General features: G+C 43.4%; 1 protein-coding gene across 2 annotated transcripts; it reads right to left on the reverse strand.

Annotated features, from left to right (window-relative positions):
- Positions 1–4,998: 4,998 nt before the first annotated feature.
- Positions 4,999–11,160, reverse strand: LOC120672453 (protein LONGIFOLIA 1-like). Of its 2 annotated transcripts, none has more exons than XM_039952862.1 (5): positions 10,569–11,160; positions 9,723–9,790; positions 7,582–9,627; positions 6,993–7,143; positions 4,999–6,074 (listed from the first exon to the last, which is right to left on the reverse strand). In XM_039952862.1, the coding sequence occupies exons 1-5, from the start codon at positions 10,711–10,713 to the stop codon at positions 5,266–5,268; spliced, it is 3,219 nt and encodes a 1,072-aa protein (XP_039808796.1). In that variant the 5' UTR covers positions 10,714–11,160; the 3' UTR covers positions 4,999–5,265. The 2 variants fall into 2 exon arrangements, with proteins under 2 accessions (XP_039808796.1, XP_039808787.1); XM_039952853.1 differs by having other exon boundaries at positions 9,723–9,793.
- Between the last annotated feature and the right edge of the window lie 13,669 nt (positions 11,161–24,829).

The raw sequence follows: 24,829 nt of genomic DNA on the forward strand, positions 1-24,829 counted from the left end.
GAAGATGAATCCACTCAAATGTGCTTTTGGAGTATCAGCTGGAAAGTTTCTTGGTTTCATTATTCATGAGAAGGGCATAGAGATTGATCCTAAAAGAATTGAAGCCATGAGGAAAGTTGAGGCTCCTACTTGCAAAAAGGATTTGCAAAAGTTTCTATGCAAGGTAAATTATTTGAGAAGATTTATTTCTAACTTGTCCGGAAAGATCGATGCTTTTACTCCTATTCTTCGGTTAAAGAATGAAGCCAAATTTACTTGGGGGCAAAACAGCAAGAGGCATTTGAGAAGATTAAATATTATTTGTCTTCGCCGCCGGTTCTTAAAGCACCTAGGAGAGGTGTTCCTTTTAAACTTTATATAGCGGCCGAAGATAAAGTTATTGGAGCTGTTTTGACTCAAGAAATCGAGGGCAAGGAGTATGTTGTTACCTACATAGGCCGACGACTTATTGATGCAGAGACGAGATATACTTTTATTGAAAAGTTATGTTTGTCTTTATATCATGCTTGCACTAAATCGAGGCACTACCTGCTATCTATGAAACCTTTGAAATCTATGAAAGACTAAATTGTAGCGGATTTTATTGTTGAGCATCAGATTAATGATGAGCATGATTTGGAAGTCGGCTATATTGTTTGCACACCATAGAAGCTTTACTTTGACGGATCGGTTTGTGATGATGGGAGAGGAATTGGTGCTGTCCTTATATCTCCAAGTGGTGCTGTTTTTGAGTTCTCAAATCGATTAGAAGAGTATTGTATAAATAACCAAGTTGAGTATGAAGCATTATTATTTGGCTTGGAGATTTTACAATCCATGGGCGTGAAGCATGTTAAGGATTTTGGTGATTCGCTTCTCGTTGTGCAGCAAGTATCCAAGGTATGCCAATATTATAATGGTTCATTAAATGCATACCTTGATAAGTACCTCAACATTATTTTTTCTTTGGATGAATTTGTTATAAGACATTTGTCAAGAGAATAAAATGGACAAGTTAACGCTCTGGCTTAGCAAGCATCTGGTTATAGTATTGGAAAAGAAAAATTCAACATTAGAAGACCGATGCGGACCAAAGCCGAGCTGCAGGTTCTGGATGAACAGGTCCGACCAGTTGACCCGACCGATCTGACCGCTCAGACCGGTCTGATTGTTCCAGAGACCGGTCTAACCGCCCAGTCGGCAGAAAACACCGATTCGGTCACAAAGAAGGCTGAAGATCAGGATTGGAGAGTCCCTATAATCTCTTATCTCAAAGATCTTGGTCGTAGTGCAGAGAGAAATATTCGGCGTGCAGCGTTTAAGTATATTCTAATCGATGATGAACTTTATCGTCGAACCACCAAAGATTTACTTCTTAAGTGTTTGGACTCGGATCAAGCCAAAGTTGCTATGGGAGAAGTTCATGAAGGCATTTGTGGTACTCATCAATCGGCTCCTAAAATGAAGTGGTTGCTTAGGAGAGCCAGTTTTTATTGGCCTTTCATGATTTCGGATTGCTTTAGATATTATAAGGGATGTGAAGAACGTCAACAGTTTGGAGATTTGCAATTGGTGCCCGCTGCGTTGATGCATCCAATCATTAAACCATGGCCGTTTCGAGGTTGGGAGTTGGATTTTATTAGTCAAATTAATCCTCCATTTTCAAAGGGGCATCGCTTCGTGTTGGTTGCTACAGATTATTTCACTAAGTGGACCGAAGCGGTTCCTTTGAAGAATATGACACATAGATAGGTGATTGAGTTCATAACTGAGCATATTATTCATAGATTCGGTATTCCTCAAATTTGACTACGGATCAAGGTTCTTCATTTATATCAAAAGAGGTGCGTACGTTTATCGAATCTTACAAGATTAAGTTGCTCAATTCATCTCCATATTATGCTTAAACCAATGGACAGGCCGAGTCCGGTAATAAGATTTTGATCAAGCTTATCAAGAAGAAAATAGAAGAAAATCCTAAGAGATGGCATGAAATATTATCCAAAGCATTGTGGGCTCATCGTATATCTCGTCATGGTGCCACTAAAGTTACTTCTTTTGAGCTTTTATATGGTCAAGAGGCCGTTTTGCCCGTTGAGATAAATCTGGACGCTTATAGATTGGCTAAACAAAATGATCTTTCCGTCGTTGATTATTATAATTTAATGATGGATAATATTGATGAGGTGACTAACAAAAGGGTGAAGGCTTTAAAAGAAATTGAAAAGGACAAGCTTCGGGTTGCTAGAGCTTACAACAAAAAGGTAAAAGGTAAATCTTTTCAAGTTGGAGATCTAGTTTGGAAAACAATATTACCTCTTGGGATGAAAAGCAATAAGTTTGGTAAATGGTCACCAAGTTAGAAGGGTCCATATAGAGTTGTTAAAGTTATCTTCGAGAATACTTATAGGATGGAGACGCTGCAAGGAGATCGTCTACCTAGAGCTATCAATGGAAAATACTTGAAGAAGTACTACCCCAGCGTGTGGCAAGATGCATGAAGAGAAGATGACCGATTTTATGAAGATCGTCCTTAGCAGTATTTTTTAGGCCCTAGTATTGTATAGCATGTTTCTGTTATTTGATTTGTAGCTTGTAAACTCACTAAAAAGCAGGGGGGCATATGTTAACAGCCAAATTTGACACCTGCCGAGGCCGTCTGACTGGTCTGGCCGACCGGTCAGACCGGTTTGGTCTGTACAGTCCAAGTAGAATTAGGTTTTTTGTAAAGAATCCCTTTGTAATCCTACTCGTGAAGGGGTACGTCTTCCCCGGCCTATAAATATAAAGGCTAAGGCCGATTGAGGTTATTCCCAATCGAATCAATCAAAATATTGTATTACTTTTTGTCTCTCAAACCCTAGCTTTTTCCAACCCTAGATTGCTTTCTTCTCTTGTCTCCACGGCATTTGAAGACATTCTGAGTGGCCTGCCGACTTCAGAGCACCCCTAGCGTGACGAGCTCCAACTCCCAAGCTCACCGTTCTAGGTCTTCAGCGAACCCCTGCCTGAACCGGTCAAACCGGTCGGCGGCACCGGTCAGACCGGCCTGCCCAGGGTTTCGCGGTGTTGATCGTTCGCGCGTGCTAGCGCATTCGAGTGTGTTTGGCGCTAATTTGTGTCAACAACTTCATTTTCTAGGACTAACAAAATTTCTGTTGTACAAAGATACTATCTGCATCCATAACTGTTGAAAATATTTTTGTGTTAGTGCACTGTAAAAGGTTACATACTTTGTCAGTTGTCCACCATTATTCCAGTCTCCCCCCACCCGGCGTTCTGTGCCACACTACGGCTGCTGTTTGCAAAATTGTTTCATTTGTAATAGTTTGTAATATAAAAGCATGCCTTCATTTCCCCCCATCATTTTCTCTTATCTCAGAATTTAGTTTAGGCAATGAGCACTACCTTGATCTTTACATTTTTCAAATTTATATTAGTAATTTACGATACAATTTTCTTAATTTTTTGTTAGAAAATAAACAATTTGATGCCTTGCAGGATATAAGTGGTTCGTGATATATGATGATCTAATGCTGGGTCTTGCCCTAAAAACTTATCTAATTCTAACCCGTTTCATCCTCTTGTGTTTTCAGTTTGAGGTTTCAGAGTCAATGGGCAGCAGAATGGACTCTTTTAGGTCAGTTTAGGCTCTACTAATTTAACTGCTCTTCTATAAAGATTCTTTGTAGCTCTCAAACATCTTATGTCCTCTGCAACAGCGCCATCAGTTGTTCTGAGAAATGTGGTTTCATTTTGCCGTTTCTTAATTTCCTGAATTTGCTGCTGAATTCTGATAGCATTCATGAGGAACCATATCTTATGGAGCAACAACAGTGTCAATTTTGAGGTCAATCTGTACGCATGCTAATTGCACCCATACTCAGTTTGCCTATATGGGTAAATTCACCAGTCCCGATTCCTGTGGCATAAAGTTTCCTCTATTTGTCCTAAGCTTCAGAAAATAGTAAGTAAGGTTCATCATTTGATTACATTTACGCTAAGCCATGCATGCGTCGATTGCAAGCGGTGGAGAAACCAAGCAACATGTATGTACTCTTTTATTTTTCGTGAACACACACGAGGGCTGCGCATCTTTATATTAAGAGAGGAAAATAGTCCAATTACAAACACGTCACCTTACCTTGGATTAAAGTAAGGGATATCACAAGCAAAGAAGAAAAAACTGGGACTTGACCACCACTAGACCTCTAACCAGCAGCTACAAATCCTTCTAGGCTCAGGGCAAAAAAGCCCTTTGGCGCCCGAGATTTGCGAAAGATGAAATTCATCCTTAAAGGCCTGAAAAGCTTCCTGTAAATTTGGTGCAGCTCCATCGAAAATACAGGAATTTCTATGTTTATAGAGGATCCAGGCTCCGAGGATTACAAAAAAATTAAATCCCTTTGGTAGTTGTTTCTGTAATTTCACTTTGGTATCCCGACCCATCCTTGTTTTCACTTTGGTCACCAGAACACTGAAATGGTCAGCATTTTTTTCTCTCTTTTTTTTTCATTTTCAGCAACGGAACTTACTTAACTGCAGGGGGGGGGGATCCGATGGATATAGTTGATCTTTTTTATTTTGGTATAGATACATTACATTCCTCTTCAATGATTAGCAGACATATCTTTAACTACATTGACAAATCATGCTACAAATGTCTTGTATCTATGCAGTGGAAAGGCCAGCAGCACACACAGCATGAAAACGTGCGGCTCTACGCGCTCTAGTTTTTTTTTTTAATCTGAGGATAGCTTTATAGTCGGGCGATGAGCTTGGGAAAGAGTCCAGCGTATTCGAATTTTGGGCCGTGCAAGAAAGGTGAGTTTAAGTTCTTCGGGAAAAAAAAGGCGAGTTTAAGGCCTACCTACAATACAAAGAGTGCACAGTGGGCCTTTGAATCGACTCAGCCTAAATGGTGGCAAAACGAGCTGAAACTGGCGAAAGTGGTGGATAGCAGACTCATCTGAGAGGGCCGACAGGGATACACTACAAAGTGGCTAAGGCATTCACAAGTTGAGTATTGGAAGAACCTGCTATTTGTAAGCATCTTCCCAATGAAACAAACACTCAATCAAGCACTGGTATACATAGTATCTACATAGCACAAATGAATGCCCATTCTAGGTCTCTGCAATCTGCGCTGCTAATACAAAAACTTCTATACCTCCTCTCTTCAGAAGGAAAAAAAAAACTCACATGGCAAACAAAGTTACATTTTCACAGATCAAGTCCATCCACTTCGACAACTTGATGAATGGTGATATAGTCAACCAAACCATGTCAAGCAAAGAGCCGCCTTCTCCGTCTGCCTGCTGCCTTCATCTGTGGGCTGTCAGCAGACTCACCATGCACCACCTCGTCGACTAGCTCCTTAAATATCGACCTCTCTATCTCCAGAACCATCCCCGGGAGCTCCCTGTGGAAGCTCGTCCATCCCTGCAGCCTCTGCAGAATCTCTGCATCAGGTATCACGCTGCCTTCCTTCTGGCAGATGCGTGATTGCTCCATCTCCAGGTCTTCGATTCCTGAAGATAAGAATTTCACCAGTTGCTGCCCACTAAGAGTTTTTGTAGGCAGATCCTTCGCTCTGGTGAATGAGCTGACTGAATAAACTGCAGTTTCCTGCTCAAACTTCTGAAGGAGAAGCTCATTCACAGTGTCGAACATCAGCTTCCGATGTGCTCTCTTCGGATCAGACTTCGCACCACTTCTGCTCGGATGGATACCATCAGGTTTACTGACCCATCCTGCCTTTCTTTGCTCCAACACGTGGAACAGGTCAGGGTTGATTGGGTAGCCAGAAGAGTGGAGCTGGAGACCTGACTGTGCTGACCCTAGGTCTTTCATCAGAAGGCCTGAGGCCAGTAGTATCTCAGACACATAACGGTGCTCTGGGCTTTCTGTCTCACACAAGAAAGCAATGTGGTCAACTGGTGGGGCATCCTCATCCTTGTTATCGCTAAGCTGCTGGAGTTTCTCAAGCAAGCTAGCAACATTAGCAAGCTTATTGTTCTTGGATTGCATAGCAGACTCTCTTGGCTTTGTATCAGAAGGTTTCCAGGGTTCCTCTGATGTGTGGCGCTCATCATCTGCAGGTTTTAGGGAACATGCCAATGGGTAAGTCTCAGCAGCAAAAATTTCAGCAAACAATCATGCACGCTAGTTGATCTTTCTGGCACATCAGGAAGTGAACTCAGAAAATAGCTCAAACAGTACCCTAGTCATTTTCATTTAAGAGATCTTAATATTGCTGTCATGTACATTTCAGTCACAGTTGTCAAATTTTGTGAATCTATTATAACCTATGCAAAAATTTGACAATGAATTTGTAATGAAAGGAATTGATTTATTTAGTGATCATTGATGATTTGATGAATTGCATAAAAGTCTATGAATATTAATGCAGTGGTAGTAAAAACTTATAATGTGGGTTCATGAAGCAAAGATGGGGCAATAACACTAAGAATTTACACTGCAAAATACTTGAGGACTGATGGAATATGCGTTATATTGTGCTTCAGATACTGAGCAAGACATGATGTAAAGGATACAGAAGAATATCGGATTGGTAGGTGCCAATGCAAAGAAAAGTACTTGTGCTTTAGTATCCACTTGCATCCTTAACATCCTAGTAAAGGTTGCAGTACTTATTAATTATGCAACATTACTCAAGCCAACATGGACTGCACTAGAAGCATGTACCACAAAACCCATATGATTAAACTTGCTTACTGTGCCAGGGTGCACTGTCACCTATGAATTTTGGCATCATTTGTCCACAGTAACTTACTGTGGAATCAGAAATTCAGAATATGCATTGGGGGTATACAAAATGGACTGCACATAAAAAATTTGGTTCAAGTGTTGCTTCGAAAGTGCAGCAAACAATTCAGAATGGATGAAAACTAAATTAAAACTACAGCGAAGTGAAACAAAAATCATATTTGGGATTCCAGTTCCTATGGTTAACACCAAGAGCTTGGAGAGTGGTAGAAAGATGATCTTACCAGCAGTAAATGAATTTGAAGTCCCGCTGGTAGGAAATAAATCCTCCTGATCAAATGAAGAGTCCAACACAGAAACTGGACTTGGCCGTTCAGAGATAGCAGTGGAAGGGTCTACAGATGACACATCCTTGCTTGCATCATATGAGGTTTTCTAAAGAAAAGATGCAAACCATAAAAATTAGACATGCAGTATTATACATTGTATGATTTAATTTGCCATTATTGTTTCCTGACTCAACTAGCCAAGGAGAGAGATTTCTATAAGACCAAAACCAGGCAATATTTCTATACTATTATTCGATCAGAATAGTTAAGTGTTAGAAACAGTGTTTTAAAAAACGTTTTTAAACGTCGTTTAATCTTGATTAAACACTGAACGGTGGCCAAGCGTTGCGTTTAATCACAGTGTCGTTTAATCACAACACACGTTTAATCATGTTCAATCTACGTTTAATCACAAAAAACTCTAAACCATAGGCAAGCATTCGCCTAGCGTCTAGCGTTTTTTAAAACCTTGGTTAGAAATGATATTTTCATCTTAAAATTAATGACGCTTTAGAAAAAAGGCATAGTTCGAAGAAAACCCTACCACTTTTTGAGGATTCCTTCCTGATGGAGTTCCATTTCCTTGCTCGATGTTAGAAACATTCACTTCTGTAGACCTGTCATTGCTTATAACTTCTATATCCACCTCTACACACATACTGTCATCTGACCTTGTGGACATATCATTGCCCTGCTGATTCAGGCTCCTTGTCCTGTTATTCAATCCACTGGGCATGCCATCATTACCTTCTTGTGCACACACAGGTTTCCTTCTGAATTTGCTTCGGGGTGACACGGTGTCCAAATTATTCCTATCTCCAGATTGCCTTTGGCTTTTGTTTGACTCAGCAGAAAAAATAGGAGGTCTAGCCTTCCGCTCTGAATTAAGTTTTCTCTGTAGTAACCTTGGGCTAGTGGAATTTTTGTTCTTTTGCAAATTTATGCTACTGTCTCTTGGCAGCTGCTGTCTTCTGGATGAGCTCTCAGTAACCAGCAGTGAACTAGATTTTTGCTTGTTGCTGCTATCTTCATTCCTTCCATTTGATTTCCTATCATAAGAAACAAGGGGTTGAGAAGTAGGGACTCTAGGACTCCATTTCGCATGCTGCTCTTTAGCTGTCCTATTGATCGTTGAAGCTTTCCGTTTATCAGTGCTACTGCCTGTTTGCAGATGTGGAAGATCAGACGAACCCCCTAATGAAATGGCAGAAGAATCCACCTCGCTGAAAAGGTTTGCAGATTTCGTAGGCTTCATGATCACAATAGGCGATTTGAAAGAGCTTTCTGCATTGCTCTCTTCAGGCACCCATATGGAGTTGGTGTTACTGTTCATTTTCACATCCAGATTGACCATCTCTTGGTTATCATGGTTTCCATCATATAGCTTTGACATGGATGCTTCCTCCCGTTTCTTGTTTTCCAACAGTCCTTTTGCTTGCATAGAATCCAAGATCTGTTTAAGCACTCTAAGGTCCTTGTTCGAATGTTGAAAATCAAGGTCCTTCAGTCGCTTCTCTATGTCGCTGAAGATTGATGCAACAGGTTCTCTTCCGTGGACTCCTTTTGATCCCTTTGGTAGTTTTCTAGGTAGGACAATTCTTTCTTGTTGCTTCCACGGTGCAGTTTCAACAGGAAACATAGAGTTGGGTAAATTTCTTATTGTTGAATCCTGGTTCCTTTGTTGTCGAGGAGCGGACTCATTCTGGGCTGAGATGCTCAAAAGATTCAGTGTGGCCTCTTGCTTGCTCTCTTTGACTGCTTTGCATGTCTGTGATGATGCTGTACTTTCATTATGCTCAGGCAACTCTTCCAATCCCATGAGCTTTGCAACAACACTAGGAAGACGCTTGCAGGCAGGCTGTTCCTGCTGAGTCTCCAGGGCTGCATTGCTTCTGTCTGAAGAACTCAAGATTGGCTTCGATCTAGAGTTCACTTCACGATTCAAAAGGTGACCTTCCTTGATGTCCAGTGACAACCTTGGTACCTCCCTCATTCTTGATACTGCCTCCTTCCCATCATATGAGAACTGAGGAGCATCACATGAAAGTCTTGCATGATGGCATGATTCAGATGGTGCCCAAGAGGCTTCCCTGAGCTTGGCTAGCACACGAAGCGATTCGTTGATGTCCATGAGACCCTTGCTTTTTCCTTGTGTATTGTTGCGCGGAGGCCCATCCAATTGCTTGGGTGGATCTCCAAAGTTGAATGGGTGATCTTTTACTTCATCCCCGTTGCAAACTCTGACTGACAAGTCACGGCTATCCTTGTAGATTGAATCCTTCACAAGATTTTTTATACCAAGAGTTGGCAGGCTGGATTCAGCTGCGGTCATATTATCGGGCTTGATAAGCACATCATCATGGTAGTCGAGTCCATTCTCACTGTCAAAAGAGCTCTTGAGCATCGGCGAGCACTTGAAAGACCTCTCTGGAAATAGCATTCGGTCAGTAGACGATAGGTCCTGTTGAGTCAACTTGTTTCCATCAAGGGAGGAGAATGACAAAGATGGTGACGATGAATATGAGGTCTGCAACATTTCTGCTGCTGGTGCTCTCTGGTTTTCAGCCCAAGTTTTGCTCGAGTTCTTCTCCTGAATACAGTTTCAGTAACTCAATTAGGATTTGGATGTCAGTTAAAAAAACATGTGTGACTACTCTGCTGCAGATGCAAAATTCGGAAACTCACAAGGACAATCTGAGGTGAAAATCGTGTGCAGTCTCCCCCTACACTTGGGCTGCTGGACAGCGCATGGTCTGCTGCAGGAAGTGAAATGATTCTCAGTGCTGAGCCAGACAAAAGAAGCAAGCATGGCAGTTGTTACAACAGAAAGGAAAAGGTAAGACATTAGTCACGTGATATAGAAAAGAAACGAAGTGTCAACATCACTGTCAAATTAAACGAGCAAATTTGGGGAAATATTTTTTTTCCTTTGATCTAATGGATAGTGCGTACAGCCAGGTTTCAGTGCCACCTTCTCTCAGGCACAATTTTCTTATCTGAAGCAAGGCTCCTAGTCTCCAACTCCAAGGACTAGTTTCTGTCAGTGGCCATGCTGATTTCAAGATAGTTAATGGATGTGAAAGGATGCTTCTTGGTGTGTCATCAGCCAGCACCAACTTTTCGTCCAAAAAAGCGGCGGTTCATCATCAGTCACAGCTAACCAACATCTTCGCCGAAAAAAGTGGTACCTCATCAGTAATCACCAGCACCTAGCAGAACTCATTGCAGGTTGATTGGAATGAACACCAAAGTCTGGAGCATGCACCTGCAGGGACTGAACCTGTGGGGCACTTTGTACCATTTGTTTATCCATGCTGAAATCACAAACAGGACCTGATCTAAGTCTTGAAAAAGCTGAGTTCTTTGCTGCCCGCATTCCAAGCAGGGATCACTAGGCGAAGAGACCGGGGTTGAATTGAAATATGCCGCATCCAAAGCACAGATCACGGCTTGAAGCACACAGAAGCTAGATTGCCATCGTTGCAGTTGCAGAACGGAGAAGGCGGCATTAGAAGAGCAAGGGGAGCGAACCTGTTGGGGGAAGGAGCCTCTTGTGGGAGGAGGCGAGCGGGTGGCGGCGGTCGAAGGCCTGCAAGATCCCGGTGACGCAGCCCACCTGGCGGTGGAAATCGGGGCGCCTGTCCTCCGCCAACGCCCCCAGGTACTTGGCCGGCATCCTCCGATTCCCCTTCCCCTCTTGCCGTCGCGGCCTCAAGAAAGAGGTAGCAAGCAGAGGAGGCCACAGGGGAATCCAGAAATGCAGGAGGCTGCCCCCCTTGGTAGTAGTAGGTAGCAAGCAGGTCAAGAAGAAGAAGGCGTCATCTCTGGCTGTCCCGCCACATTTCCCGGAGGAGGTGGGGGACCTCACCGGAGACGCTCCCGGGAGAAGGAGACGCTCGTGCCTCCCTGACGGCGAGCATCAACCGATCAAGAAGGCCAGCCACCAGTGCTGCCTCTCACTCTCACTCAGTGCCAAAGCTCCGGCCTCCAGGTAGCACGATGCCAAGATTTCCGGCACCCTCCTCCCGTTTCCTGTTCCTATGGCCGCCGGGAGGGAGGGAAGGGGGAGGCAGCCTTGTGAGAGGAAAGACTAGAGGAGTGAGAAACTGAGAATACAGCAGAGGCTTGGGTCTTTAAAATTCCAAAGCTTTATAAGATTTTCATCGCATCAAATAATTTAATATATGCATAAAATATTAAATAAAATTAAATAAAATAATTAATTATATAATTTGTTTATAATTTGCGAGTTGAATTTTTTAAACCTAATTAACTCATGACAGAATAATAATTAGTAAATATAAACGAAATTGCTTCAGTATTTTGTACCCGAAAATTTACGCATTTAACTTGGCAAGTTCGTACTGTGCTGTGTGCGTATGACTTGGCCTCTCTTTTGTTAAAATAAATAAAAATGGGGGCCTGCCATGGAGATTAAGGTGAGGTGACGAGTCAATAATGATCCCGATAGTTGCAATTACAGAAGGCAGGTAGCTCTCAATCTCACGGAGAGAGAGATGGGGGAGACTGACAGACAAAATATGGTTGGATTGCACTGCCATGGCCTACTACCGCTTGTGCTTGCTGTACTGGGACCAGAACCAGACCAGCCATGGAAACCCATTCTCTCTCTCCTCCCTCTCTCTTCTGTCCTCAGCGGCAGCCCATGTGCCCCATCTCTCGCTCTGTCTGCGCGTGTACGTGTACACCCACAACAATATTTTGGCATCTGGTGGCGCGAGGGACTGGAAGCCTGAAGGCAACCAAGACCAGTGAAGGAATTGGTTGGTTGGGTTCAGTTGATTAGGAGGGAAAATTCGGCCGTTCCTGACAGGCTGGTTAATGGGCTCAGTAAAATCTAAGGTAAGTCTCAATGGAAATTTTATGAAGAATTTCATGATATTATATATCATTATTTTTGTTGATATGACAAGGAAAGAAAAGGGTGTAGTTTTATAGGATGTGATGAGAGTTTCATCACCATAAAACGCATCTGGTTTAGTTATCTAGTTTTCAGTCTATGTAACTATGTTCATAAAATTTCCATTGAGACTGGCCTAATCTAACTAACGATGTGGTGTGTGCAGAGATTAGTTGTGTGGGTTACTGCTAATCATCTGTACTGTAATTTTGGTTTATGGTAGGAAGCATTTAATGCACGGGCCAGCGAGCGGGCAGGGGAGCTGCTATTGACCAACAGCGCATCCATGGTGTTCATCCGTGAAGACCACACTGTCACCCTATTTGATTTGTGTTATGTTAGGACTGTAGCAATTTTGATCAATAATTAGGATACTAAATATGACAGTTTATAAAACTAATTTCGGAACTCCTGTGCTAGGAATTCTGAAAAATCTAATAAGACTTTTAACCGTGTGATTTGAGAACAGTTACTATAGCATCACTGTAGCCAATCATGATTAATTACCGTCATTAGATTCGTCGCGAAAAGTTACACCCATCTCTAAAGAGATTTTGCAAATAGATTTCATTTAATACTCCATGTATGGAAAAAAAATCGTGCTAGGAACTAGCACGGATAAACAGGGCCTGTCCATACCTCCAAGTCGTGCCGTTGAAGCATGAGATATATGCAGACAGTGTTTGGTTTGTGTAGTGCAAGCTACTGTAGCAAACTTTGATCAATAATTAGGGGTACTAAATAAAGGTATTTTACAAAATTAACTTCAGAATCACAGCGCTACTTTGCGAGACGAATCTAATGAGGCCTTTGACGTCATGATTAGAGGATAGTTATTATAGCATCACTGTAGCCAATCACGGATTAATTACCGTCATTAGGTTCGTCGCGAAAAGTTACACCCATTCATGAAAAGATTTTCTAAATAAATTTTATTTAGTGCTTCATGCAGAAAAATTCTCTCGTAGCATAAGTAGCACTACTTACAACCAAACAGGGCCGCAGTGATGCCAACTGCTCAGCAAAGAGCAGTCCAATGACAACCACCACCTGCAGCACGAATGACAGAACCTGCTGGATAAATGAGATTTGCAATGTTACATTTCCAAAAAAAAAAAGTTAAAGCATGAGCTTGCCCGGTAAAACTATGCAGCTTAAGCAAGGAGATTAAGGAAAACACAGCGGACATGATTGTCGGTTACCTAGAGACTTCATTAGATTTTGACAGGAAACAAAACTGACGCTATTTAGGTGCTGCTTGAAAACAACGTATGTAGATGTAGCTGGGAATCTCTTCATATGGACGGTGCTAAGAAGAGGCTTGCGCTTGCATGTGTGATGATGATGATTCATTTGCCCCACTGGATTGGATCCCGGTATCTGATTGAGCCTGAAAGATGCAGCCTAACTTTCATTTGCCTCATCAGTACCTGCAACAATGATTAGCAGCATTCATCAACAGTTGATGTTTATTGCTGCGGTTTTTCCAGTTATTGGACATAATGATATATACATGTATCATGTGTGTTTCAGTCGTCAAGAGTCTACGATGTATGATCCTCTAATTTTTCCTGAAAATAAAAATTTATTGATGAGCATTCAGGACGAAAGAGATACGCCATCTACATTCCCTAGAGGACCGGCCCCTTGACTGCTAAACAGGAGCTAATAATTAAAGTCTAATAGAAGGCCCGTGTTCAGTTCCAAACTTCCAAATTCAAAATTTTTTTTCCGGCACCCGCATGGAGACTTAAATCTAGACGAAATAAAAAACGCATTGCGACTACTGTCTGTAAATGGCGAGACGAATCTAATGAACCTAATTAGGCTGTAATTAGATGCTAAATTGCTACCGTAATGCTACAGTAAATAATCTCTAATGACAGATTAATTAGGCTCATTAGATTCGTCTCGCGATTTACATACGAGTTCTGTAATTATTTTTGTGATTAGTCTATGTTTAGTACATCAAATATAAAAAGATGCCTTTTCAAAATTTTTACAGCCTGCACCTGCAACTAAACGGGGCCTTAAGTTGTACCATATGGATTCCTGCCGGTACTGTTACTAGTCTATGTGCATCAATGCAGACATTTTTCGCACATTGACGGCGGTAATAAGTTTTTTTTTAAAAGAGACGTGGTAATAAGTTAAAAAAGGAACAGTTTCAATCATACGTACGTCTTCTCTTTGCACCCAACACATGGTGATCTCGACAGTATCCACATCACTTTTGACCAAGAAATTCCCTGGGTGGTAAGGTGGTGTGCGAGATCTTATGTTTGTCTCCATCTTTACCTTTCCAGCGCCTTTCTCCACCTTTATTTTCTGGGTGGGAATCATGATGTGCCATTCATTTGGTGGTACTAGTTGTAGTCCCGGGAGGTGACTCAATTCAGGGTAACAAGAGTAACAAAAGAAAAATCTGGGTAACATCTACTGCAAAAGGTCAGATCTATTCAGATGCTCACAGCTAACTGCTTTATTTCACTCACTAAGTTCTGACTGGCTGGTCAGGTCATGTTTAGTTCCAAAAAAAATTTCTACAATACCTATCACATCAAATCTTTAGATATATGCATGGAACATTAAATATAACTAAAAAAATTAATTACACGGTATAACTGTTTCATACGAGATGAATTTTTAAATCTAATTATTCTATAATTTGACATTAATTGTCAAATAACAACGAAACATACTACCGTACCAAAATCCAAACTTTTTCGCAAACTAAACACGGCCTCGTTGGCTTTTACGCCAAATCTATGGCTTCTGTCAGTTACAGCTAGGAACTGTCACGGGAATGAAGAATTCTCTAGCATGCCTAATTGCCTAGGGATGGGATTAAAATGTTTTGAATAGTACTAGTATTTGGGATGCCACCAGCACACGAGAAAAAGAGGAGAGTTGGTGGTGGCAACTGGCGACCCAACGGAATTGCTATGGCAAATTAAAGCAAGGCTATCCCTATCAAGGCGCGAGCAAGGACAGGACAGGACACAGGAGAGAGGAGAGGTGTGCCCAGTGCCCTCCCAGCACCCACAGGCTGAGGCCACCACCAATAATCTTGCAATTGCAATGCATTTTCAGGGCAGATGCAAGAGACCTACTATGTGCAGCACCAGCAAGACTGGCTGGCTGGCTAGCACATGCTCCTGCTGCTGCAGCAAGCACATATATCTTTCCCTTTTCCCCTGCACAAGTCATCAGAAGGTTCCACCAGCACCCATGTGACCTCTACGAAGAGCAGAGTCTGAGAAGCGGCAGCATGGTAGGTCAGGGCTCCTGATCTGAACATCCACAGCTGACTGATTGATTCCCTCAACAAACAAACCAGTGAGTAGCAAACAACCCAGACCAAGTAATTCTTTGATCTTTGATTCCCCTTGCATTGCATACAGTATGAATCCGGTCAAAAGAACAGATATTTGTAGCTGTCAGAAAAATATTGCAATGCACATGGCAGCCATCTTGTGGGACCGAAGCCGGCGATCAGAGAGGGTGAATGGGAGCCGATCAAAATTTCTTCCGAAATTCAAACTGTCGGCCTATATCCCGAAAATCACCCAAACCCTCAAGCGTTCTGGCCAAAGTTTGGAATAGCTATGGAAAAGCTAAACCAACACAAAAGGCCTCGAACGAGCGAGCGAAACCACGAAGCAAATCGGAAGCGAATTGAGAAAACTGCAGAACTGGTCTGCCTGGACCGGTCTGACCGGTGCGCTGGACCGGTCTGACCGGTCGTGCCTACCGGTCTGACCGGTAGCACCCAGAAAACCCCCGAGAAATTGGATTCAAACGGTGAATCCCGAGCAAACGACCACGAAAACCGATGAAACTTGGGGGATTGCTTCGCCCCTACCCCGTGATCATATCCCCAAAAGATCTCGTCCCAAAGATCAACGAATCGTGAGAATTATGGGGGAGATCAAAAGGGATTGGGGTTTTCTCAAACACTCAAGAACTCGAATTCGAACACGCCAGTGATTCCAGAGGGTTTAGGTCAGAGTTGGGAGCACGGGAATCACAGCAAAGAACTCGAGGTCTCCTCTCAATCAAGTGTGCCAAAAATGAAATTGAAAATCCATTGCACAAGGCACAAAACTAGGGGTTTGAATCAAATCAAAAGCCCAGAGGGCACGAGGAGGATAGGGCCTCCTTTCCCAATCAAATCCCTTACAAGGTTTCAACAATCCATGGACAAAATCAACTCAAACGAGAGGAACAGAGGGAGGGAGACGCAGGGGCGGCGGCCTGGAGAAACAGAGAGTCCACGAACAGATTACAAAAGCCGCTCTTAACCTAACACAAGTAAAGGGGTATTTATACCCGCGGGACCGGTCAGACCGGTGTGCTGGACCGGTCAGACCGGTTGGTTAGACCGGCAGACCGGTGCCAGGGACCGGTCAGACCGGTTGGCCTGCAGCACCCCCTGTACATGATCTCATCCGACGGCCGAGGTTCTTTCTTCGAAACGAAGTCTTCTCCGCGATGCCGCCGTCTTGATGAAGATCCAGTCCGCGGTTTTGGAGGGTCCGCGAAACCCGGGTAGATGGCCGGTTTTGAGAAAACCGCCAAAACCTCACGCGCGGGAAGATTCCCGCCTCCACGCCGTGGCCCTAGACGCCGTTCTCGCCTCGGCCTTCTAACGGCCCTAGACGCCGGCCGACGCCCGTCACCTCCTCGCCCGCAGCGAGGCCCTAGACGCCGTCGACGCCCGTCGCCTCCGTCAGTCCCGAGACCGACGCCCGTGCCTCCACGACTTGGCGTCTTCAACTGCCGTCCGCCTCCTTGGTTTTGTGGCGCAAACCAAGAAACCCGCCTTCCGTCGCCGCTTGCGCCCTCGATCCAGGAGTGGACGCCACAGCTGCCGCCCGGTCCGAGCTCCGGTCCCGGCTGCCCTTCACCGCCGTCCACCGCACGGTCCATCGGCCACAGCACCTCCACGGCAGCTCCCCGTCGACACTCGACGCCCGTGTACCTGCAATCCAAAGACCAAGCGCACGATCACACCGCACGGTTGACAATTCACTCATCACAAGTAAGATAGAGTACTCAACATTCCTCACATCTATCTATCACATTCGCATGTGGATGGAGGCTGATCGCTATACCAATATATATCATATCAAACCGCTCGCCTGATCAGAAGTAGCATCGAGATCGCAGCAATACCGTTAGAACAGGAGATTAGTTTAGCTCTTCAAGGCATCAAGATGATTTGTCTACTTGGATGGAATTAGTTTTTTTCTCTCTTGCAGACAGCTCCACTTCTCGATGTAGTATACCATGCATTTGGCCGGATGCAACGGCATGTCTTCCCAGTTTGCTTCGACATTGGGTCGCTGAAAGGGGCAACGAATAAGAAAAGGATTAACCTTCTCGAAAAACACAAGGTTAAAAAAACAAGCTACTGTGCTAATAAGTACTGCTGCTGCTAAACAAGAGTTGCTGACTGTGCATGACTACACTATAATAGTGGAACCCCAAGGCCAAGAGTTATCATCCAGAATAGAAAAAGAGCAAAGAAAATGTGGCCATGTTTAGTTCCCAAAAAAATTCGTACAGTATTCACACATCGAATCTTTAGACACATGCATGAAGCATTAAATACAATGAAAAAAATAACTAATTACACAGTATAACTGTTTCATACGAGATAAATCTTTTAAGCCTAATTAGTCTATAATTAGACGTTAATTGTCAAATAACAATAAAATATGCTGCAGTACCAAAACCCAAACTTTTTCGCGAATGCGTGGAGTCCGTGAGATATCACCCAAAGGGAAAGGAGCAAAGGATGGCTTTCACAAGCCGCATGAGACGACCGAACCAAATGCAGGGCAGCCTCCCTCCCTATCAGTATCAGCCTCCCACGCAGGGCCTCATCCCTGAAGGCGATGTGCTTGTTGTTACCAGCCCAGACAAGTTGCGCCTAATCTTCATGATGCTGCGTGGTCCAAGCATGGCCTCCCAGGTAGACATTTTCGATCAATGCTCGTGGGGAGCACAGCCACCCGCACCAACATATCGGCGAATGCGCGATCAATGCGATGCAGCTTGCAGCACCAGTTTAGGCATATCCATGCCGCTAGTGTTGTACTAGTCTTGGTGTGGCAGGAAGCATCTATGGAGCCATGGATTTGTTGGTGTGCTCCGTGCTCTGCGGAATCTTGCTTAGATCACGAGTCTCAGTGACACTAGTGCACACTGCATTGCTACTGTACCTTGTTGATTGTCAAGAGTAACGGTAAGCAATCAGCGGCTATTGTTGGCATATGCAACAGGCAAGCAATGCCTTTTAGTATTCGAGTTTATACCCAAAGGTTTTTTCTCTTTGAATTTTTCATCGTAAATTAACTTTATGTCTTCTATATAGGACTAGAAGCCATGCCAGTTGCAGGTTACATCAGAAAAGAAGCTTGAGCTGAAGTGCTGAACCAAAGTCCAAATATGCAAGAGCATGTCAAGACCCTGACGAGCTCTACAAGCAGGAGTGGCTAGTTTGAATAGAGAAGCCTGTGGTTAGCTGAGCCGTGTGGCAAGCGTGTAAGCCCACGTGTTATCAAGTTTCCTTTGGGCCCAAGGCCTTGAAACCGACAGTATAAACGGTCCAACTACCGCCAGAACGGGATCATCGAAAGGAATAATCTTGAACTTATTCCCGTTCGTTCTTTCCCTCCGTTCTTCCGTTCTTGCTCTGTTCTTCCCTTTCCCCAATCTTCTCCGCTCGACTCGACCTGTACCCTCACGATCCGAGCAGCAGGACCGTGACAATTGGTATCCAGAGCCTTGCTCCGCGCTTCTCCCCAAAGTTTTTTCATGTTCCTCACCTGGAGCGCATCCCTACTCCAATCCGCTCCGCCGAGTCTTCCCCGACTCAAGCGTCCACCCCCCGCTGCTGACGGCTCGGCGGCGGCGGCCACCGCATAGCAACGATTAGCTGTTTCGGCAGCGTCGCCCACCTTCCAGTCTTGCGCCGCTTAGGATAGTAGAGGAATGTGGACTCAATTCGTGGTGCCCCGAACTGGCGATGCGGAAACCGACCAAGTTTGAGGCGACGATGACGACCGCCATGGACGACCTCGCGAAGAAGTTTGACGGATTCGAGACCCTGATGACCTAGGTGTTGGACAAGCTGTCCGGGCTAGAAACTTGGTGAGCCTCTGCAGTGGAGGCCGCTGACAGGATCCTCACGCAGTCTGAGCAGCTCATGGCGCATCTTCAACGGCTTGAGATGGCGCCACTTCCTCCACCGCCTCCTCCGCCTCCGTCGCGACCCACCACAGCGCCTCCTCCGCCGCCATCACGATGGACGAGTCCTTTCGACCTGAATCTTGCTCCACCACCAGCGACGCGCCCATCTGCATCGACCGGGGAGCGGCCCAGCGGGCACCGCGACGACCTACACCACCGGGACGCTGGTCGTGAATCCTTGGATCCGACCCGCCGCGCCCGGTCATAGGTATGTTCCACGAACCGGATCCTTCTTCCTCACATTTCCACGATGGTGCGCGCAAAATTTCCCCTAGAGCTCCGCACCTACCCAAACAGCATTCCCCTCTCTTTGATGGAGATAACCCAAGATTGTGGCGTGATCGCTGTGAAATGTATTTCGAGGTGTTCTTCGTGAGTGCGGGCTTGAAGACAATATTCGCTGCGTTGAACTTCAAGGGAGCGGCTGCAACTTGGCTTCAGACAATTGAACGTCGTGGGAGGATTTCTGATTGGGAGGAATTCTATACAGCAGTGTTCGAGCGCCTCGATCGGGATCACTACCAGACTCATCTGCGGCAACTAGATGCTCTCCGCCAAATAGGTTCAGTTACAGAGTTCTTGGAGACATTTGAAGAGCTCTCCCATGTTGTTCTGTTGTACAATCCCAGTTACGATGACACCTTCTTTGTCACACGATTTCTTGGGGTCTCCATGAGGACATTTGCTCGGCAATTGCCCTCCACCGACCCAACAATGTACAAGAAGCTAGTGTGTTGGCACTGCTGCAAGAAACTAAGTTGGAGAACAGACATAGAAAGCCTTCTCAGTCTTTTACCAAGTCAAGCTTCAAGTCCTTTCTGTTAGAATCTTTAGATCGCCTAGGAGTAGATCAGTGGAAGTATTCTCTGGTTCTTGAAGAACATACCATCGATGGTCGAAGACGAACCCGACGGCGATGTCCAGAACGCCGGCGGCGGAGTCGTGGACGAGCCGGAGAGGTTCGAAGTCGCGGACGTTGGCGGCGTGGCGTAGGGGTGGTGACGTCCTCGCTGTGGCGAGGACGGTGGCTTCGGTGGACTTCCCATCGCAGCAGCGCCCCCTCTCTAGATCGGGTTAGGGTTTGGATGGTGGGAACTGTAGCGGCGGCGAACCTCGTATCAAGTGCCACAGTCCCCACCTCCTCTATATATGGCACTGCGCGACGGGGGCCCACCAGCCGTCTATTGGGCTGGGCGTCCCCAATCAGGACGCAAGTCAAGGGCCTAGTTTGCCATTGAGCCAACTGGTGGAGATCAATACTAACATTTTCCCCCTTGATCTCACCTTACACTTTTAAACTATTCAACTTGAACTTAACTCTTTACTATTTATTTACTTGCTTTGATCTTGGTCCTCGTCTCATTGCAGATCGGTACGTAGGGCATGCATCATCATGACAGTTATCACTTACTGTCAGATTAACAGCCACAATACACCTTTCTGTATTGAAACAAGACCTTAACCTTTCTTTGGGCCCTTTAGTAATCCAGAAATCGTAGGCCTCCCGTAAAACCCATGTCGACTTGGGCGGTAGGCCTTTTGTTAAGCGGATCCGCAAGCACTTGCTTGATACTTTGGTGCTCCATGATTTCATATGATTCTGGATTTTCTCCTTTGCAACATATAATCCATTGTCAATGTGTTTGGCAGCACACTTGACATGTTGCCATAGGAGTGAAAACATTCGAATGGTATATTGCTGTTGTCTACCATTATCAATTCCGGGTAATGATTTCCCTAACCATTTTGCATGTCCTGTAGCCTCATATCATGCTAAACTTTGGATACACAACCCAACTTTGGGTACACAACCCATGAATCACAACTATTTTGCTTTGGAGCTTTTCCACAATAAAACTCCAAGCGCGAGTGTTAGCTACTACTGTGGGCTTCACTAAACATCTCGCCAAAACTTAATTCTTTTTACTCACAACCTTGTACATGTTCCTTTCTTACTTAGCATGAGGCTGACAATATTTTGTAAAATTGCAAAATATTCTATAACTCCATTTTAGTGATCTATTGCTGGACTGGACTTCTGCCAAAATGTCCCGGATACTTGCGCTATATCAGGGTAAATTCTTTTGAGCACTAATTTTGCTTCCAACAGCTGAAGCACATGGAACTTTTTTTTCTTTTGATCGATCATATAACGGTTCCTGGAATTCTGAAAATTCCAAAACTATTACCCTTGACAATAGGACAGGCGTAGGCTTACTCGCATGCATACTATATATCTTTTTGAACTCTTTTCTAAGTATGCTCTCTGCAATAGTCCTGATACCCTCTTTTCTTTTATCCCGGTGAATTTCCTTTCCTAGAGCGAATGACTCTTCACCGAGATTATTCTTATCAAAACTTAGAGATCGAAATAACCTTCTTTGAACTTTGTGGGAAAAGAAATTTCCCATCTTTGAACTCTGCATATTTGCAATTTGTCATCTTGACCTTTACATAAAACCCAAAACTTTCTTTGTTCTCATAAAACTTTAGATACCACTATACTGATTTCATCAGATGGTATTCGGATGTTCTTTTCTTTCCACAACAAAAACCATTTGGTTATGTCATGTATATACATTTTCTCGTACAAATCTTCATTGGAAGATATTTCACCAACATCCATCAGATGCTATTCTAAAATTAGTATGCATCAATGTCATTATGATTCTAAACAAATCCTTTCATGAGACAGCATAAAATTTCTCACTATAACTTATCCTTTTCTTTGCATAAAGCATTTTGACACAAGTCGCGCTTAGCAACTTTATATGTTCCCTCTGGAGTCACATTTAAATCTTGTAGACCCATTATAGTCTACTGTCTTGGCTCCATTAGGATCTTATTCTATGTTCCAAAACAAGTTTTGGAACTTCTAAGTCTCATGACATCTTCCATGGCTTCTTACCATTTCGATGAATGAGACACCTCAATTTTAGCCATTCATTCAACGCCTCAACATATGATGAGACAATTGTAGTGCTTGAATCATAGGAGTGAACATACGGTCTCACTTCTCTTCAAGCCTTATTTCTTGACATACTTTACTCCCCCAGATTATCCCATCTATTGTAAAGATGGAATATCTCCAAGCTTTTATTTGGGTTTAATCTTTACAAGCCTCGGTTCAGTCTTTACAAGCCTCGTAGGGTGCTTCAAGCACCACCTTTTCTTTTCGGTTGATTTGAGGCTTAACTATCTTTTCGTCCTATTTGGAGCTGAAAACTCCAGAAATTTACTTGTTTCTGTAATTGGGGTATCAATGTTATGACCGTTGTACTCCCTTTTCGGTCATATTCTTTTTTAATAGATCATTCTTGCTTTAAAAAATGCATCGCATTTAACTTTGCGGGGAAATTCTCTCTAAATCTTAATCTTTCTTGTCTTTCTAATCTTTCTCCCCCTCGAAATATGGCACAAACTTTATTGCCATAATTTCGAAACTATTTTTTAACACTTGTGAACGAGGAGCCTTTCATTACTAGAACTTTATTCATATGACCAAGTCATACAAAATAATGGGAGTACTATTTTCTCGTTCCTTTTCAAGAGATCATTGGAGTTCTTCATATTGTTACACTTTCAAGAACTCATCTGAGTTCTTCATATTGCTATACTTTTGCAAGTCATGCTTGCAATCTTGACTTTTGGTACAACTTTTCAAGTGACTATAGTAATGCATGAGAATTACTGGGATAACTTTAAAAGGTCCCCAGACTTCTTTACTTTTATGTGATACTCAAGTAGCACATGATCCATCACAACTTTTCCTGTCATGCAGGATATAAGTGACACAAGTGCCAAAAACTTTTCCGACATGCGGTATAAAACTTGAAAGGCATTTGCAACGCATGTATAATTCAACGTTGGTCAAATTTAACATGCGTCAAACTCATTTCAACCATTATCTTTACTGTTGAAGGACAAGGAAAAAACATAATATAGTGATAAACTTTCGTCATAATGACTAAAACATGCACATATATTTTCTTTTCTGATTAAATCTTCCCGTTGGTTCCAATTTAATTAGAAAATTTAACGAATTACTATATTCACAAAAATTTATTGAGAGAAACCAAAAACTTTTCGAAAACAGTTGCATATCTTTTCCATATCAACTAAAAGTCAGATTGGAACAAGCACTTTTCTTTCTTAACCTCAACTATACAGGTGAGTAACCTCTGAACTTTATCTGTGGCGTTGATCAGAATCAACTTTTGTCTGTTAATTTCTCTCTACTTTGGAAGAATCGTATGTCTTAATTTAACATTGGTCAAAATTAAAACATACAACTTTCCTTTACTTTCAATTCTATATCACCGTTGGGCAGAAAAAGAACACATAACTGAATAAAAATTATAATATTGCCATCATCAACTTTGGTCAGAAAATGACAACATCATAATAAACTTTAAATTTCTTTTCTTTTAAGAGCAAGATAATGCTCAACTTGATACTTACAATAGCAAAATGGTGCCAAAACATTCTTTCTTTGACATACAACAGCGGAAGCTTTTCTTAACCTTAAACATAGAGGCTCCTTTTTTCCCACAGGGAAAAACTCATCTGAGTCTATCTTTCTTTATTGCAGCGGAAAACTTTTCTAACTTTTGAGAAACAATTCTTTGTCTTTCTCTTTTCTCTAAAAAATTGCTCACATTGATGCAAAATTTGTCGGAGATTTAACCTTGAACTTTAAACTCATAATAGAATCATAATATTGTTATTATCAACGTTGGTCAGAAAATAACAATACTATAATTCAACGTCAAACAAATATCTTTCGACTCCTTGTAAGGATCACCGGGGTGTCTGACCCTAGAGGGGGAGGGGTTGAATAGGGTTGCTAATCGCTTTTTAACCTAGGGCTCAAACTACTTGCATAAGATAAACCTAACACGTCCTATACATGCTAGTTATGACTAAGGTTTATCTATGCTACTCTCTACTTACCCCTAAAAGACTTGCAACCTAGCCAATCCTAATCAAACCAACTAGGAAAGTAAAGGTACGCAAGATAGAGTAAATGCGGAAACGTAATACGGTAAGTAAAGAGGTAAGTGCAAGAGGGATGCAAACTCCCGAGTAGACACGGTCATGTAACGTGGTTTGGCACAAACGCCTACGTCCACGGGACACCGAGGCTCTTCCGATCACCGTCTTGCACTATGCCACCAAGGCGATGCCGGCAAGCAAAGGCAAGTGCCCCTAAGACACTAAGTCTCGTGCACCACCACCGTCTCTCTCGGTCACCCGGCCGAAATCCACTACGGAGCTTCTCCACCAAGGAGGGGGTCTCGTCTTCCCCCGCACAAAGTGTCATTGCCACACCACACCAAGTCGGAGGGTCACACGACGGATCATATGTTGCTTGACGTAGCAAGGCTTTCTCTCAAGCTAGTTCTCTCAAGAACTAAGCCTAATCAAGCACTAAACACTCTCACAAGTGTGCTTAAGCCTATATGATGTACAATGAAGCACTATGGTGGTTGGAGATGATCTTTGGCTCTTGTATACTTCCTTGGTCTCCAGCACTCTCAAATGAGCCGTGGGGTGGCATATATATAGCCCCAACCCCTCAAACTAGCCGTTGGAAAAAGGCTGACAAAAA

Source organism: Panicum virgatum, chromosome 2K (genome assembly GCF_016808335.1).
Source record: "Panicum virgatum strain AP13 chromosome 2K, P.virgatum_v5, whole genome shotgun sequence".
Lineage (NCBI taxonomy): Eukaryota > Viridiplantae > Streptophyta > Magnoliopsida > Poales > Poaceae > Panicum > Panicum virgatum.

Bases quoted from the DNA above. Each gene is read 5' to 3' on its own strand.
- LOC120672453 (XM_039952853.1), bottom strand. From the start codon at position 10,713: ATGCCGGCCAAGTACCTGGGGGCGTTGGCGGAGGACAGGCGCCCCGAT. The intron at 9,794-10,568 runs GTTCGCTCCCCT...CACTTCCTGCAG, and splicing joins GAGGCTCCTTCCCCCAACAG to CAGACCATGCGCTGTCCAGC. The intron at 6,075-6,992 runs GTAAGATCATCT...TAAAACCTGCAG, and splicing joins TTCAAATTCATTTACTGCTG to ATGATGAGCGCCACACATCA.